At 50.0% G+C, this 1,103-nt stretch overlaps 1 protein-coding gene across 1 annotated transcript in view; it reads right to left on the bottom strand.

The window, feature by feature from the left end:
• Positions 1–541: 541 nt before the first annotated feature.
• LOC107301509 (negative elongation factor B-like) overlaps positions 542–1,103 on the bottom strand; it is a gene marked incomplete at its 5' end in the record, with an annotated part of 5,569 nt that continues 5,007 nt past the window's right edge. Inside the window, 2 exons of the mRNA XM_015830720.2 lie at positions 542–688; positions 829–924. Coding sequence (XP_015686206.2) covers positions 542–688; positions 829–924 — 243 coding nt within the window. The remainder of the gene's footprint in view (positions 689–828; positions 925–1,103) is intronic.

The following is a 1,103-nucleotide window of genomic DNA, read 5'->3' as shown; positions in this document are numbered from 1 at the left end:
TTTACCCAAAGTCACCCAGCTACATTTCAATGGCTACGATGGGACTAGAACTCACCATCTCCTGGTGATTGGTCCAAAGTCACCCAGCTGCATTTCATGGCTACGATGGGACTAGAACTCACCGTCTCCTGGTGATTGACCCAAAGTCACCCAGCTGCATTTCATGGCTAAGGTGGGACTAGAACTCACCATCTCCTGGTGATTGACCCAAAGTCACCCAGCTGCATTTCATGGCTAAGGTGGGACTAGAACTCACCATCTCCTGGTGATTGACCCAAAGTCACCCAGCTGCATTTCATGGCTAAGGTGGGACTAGAACTCACCATCTCCTGGTGATTTACCCAAAGTCACCCAGCTACATTTCATGGCTAAGGTGGGACTAGAACTCACCATCTCCTGCTGTCTAGCTAGGTGCCTTACCACTTTCCTCCCCTCTTAATGCCCTTTTCTAACTCACAATTCTCAGTGGGCCCAGCTTCTTCAGCCCTGCTGAGCACCAGGTTTTGACTGACGGACAAAAAGTTCCCAAACTGAAATTTACTTACTTTGGAAACAACTCAGGGATGGTGCTGGGGTAAGGAGCTGGACCCTTCTCTTCCGAAGGCAGCTTCTGATCCACGGTGAAGGTGTAGTCGTCCACCACGAAGGCCATCAACATTGGCAGAAATTTGGTGATCAAATCCACTTCCTGAGACACAGAAAGGCAGTGGAAGGTCGCCTAATCTTATCCCCAAGGTCTTTCTGGACAGAGCACCGTCCATTCAGAAGAACTAAGGAAGGAGCGGACCTTCAAGACCATCAGTGATGGCGCTCCTGGTGGTACCTTACCAGCTTGGGTTCTTTGAAGATCTGGCTGTCAATCACATCCCAAGCCCCTTGTCCCAGGGACAGCATCCTCAGAAGTAGTAAGAGTTCTGGGCTTTCCTGAAAATTTAGGAGAGGAAGAAAGAGCTGGAAGGGACCTTGGAGGTCTTCTAGTCCAGCCCCCTGCTCAAGCAGGAGAACTTACACCATCTCAGATAGGGGATTTCTAGTCTCTTCTTTAGCAACATCGGGCACGGAAGCAAGTGAATTCTCTGGCTGCTAAAATCCGTTGGGTCCAC

This window comes from Protobothrops mucrosquamatus, unplaced genomic scaffold (assembly GCF_001527695.2).
Source record: "Protobothrops mucrosquamatus isolate PMUCROS unplaced genomic scaffold, P.Mucros_1.0 scaffold13685, whole genome shotgun sequence".
In the NCBI taxonomy this organism is placed as follows: domain Eukaryota; kingdom Metazoa; phylum Chordata; class Lepidosauria; order Squamata; family Viperidae; genus Protobothrops; species Protobothrops mucrosquamatus.
This window is presented reverse-complemented; position numbering and strand designations above follow the sequence as displayed.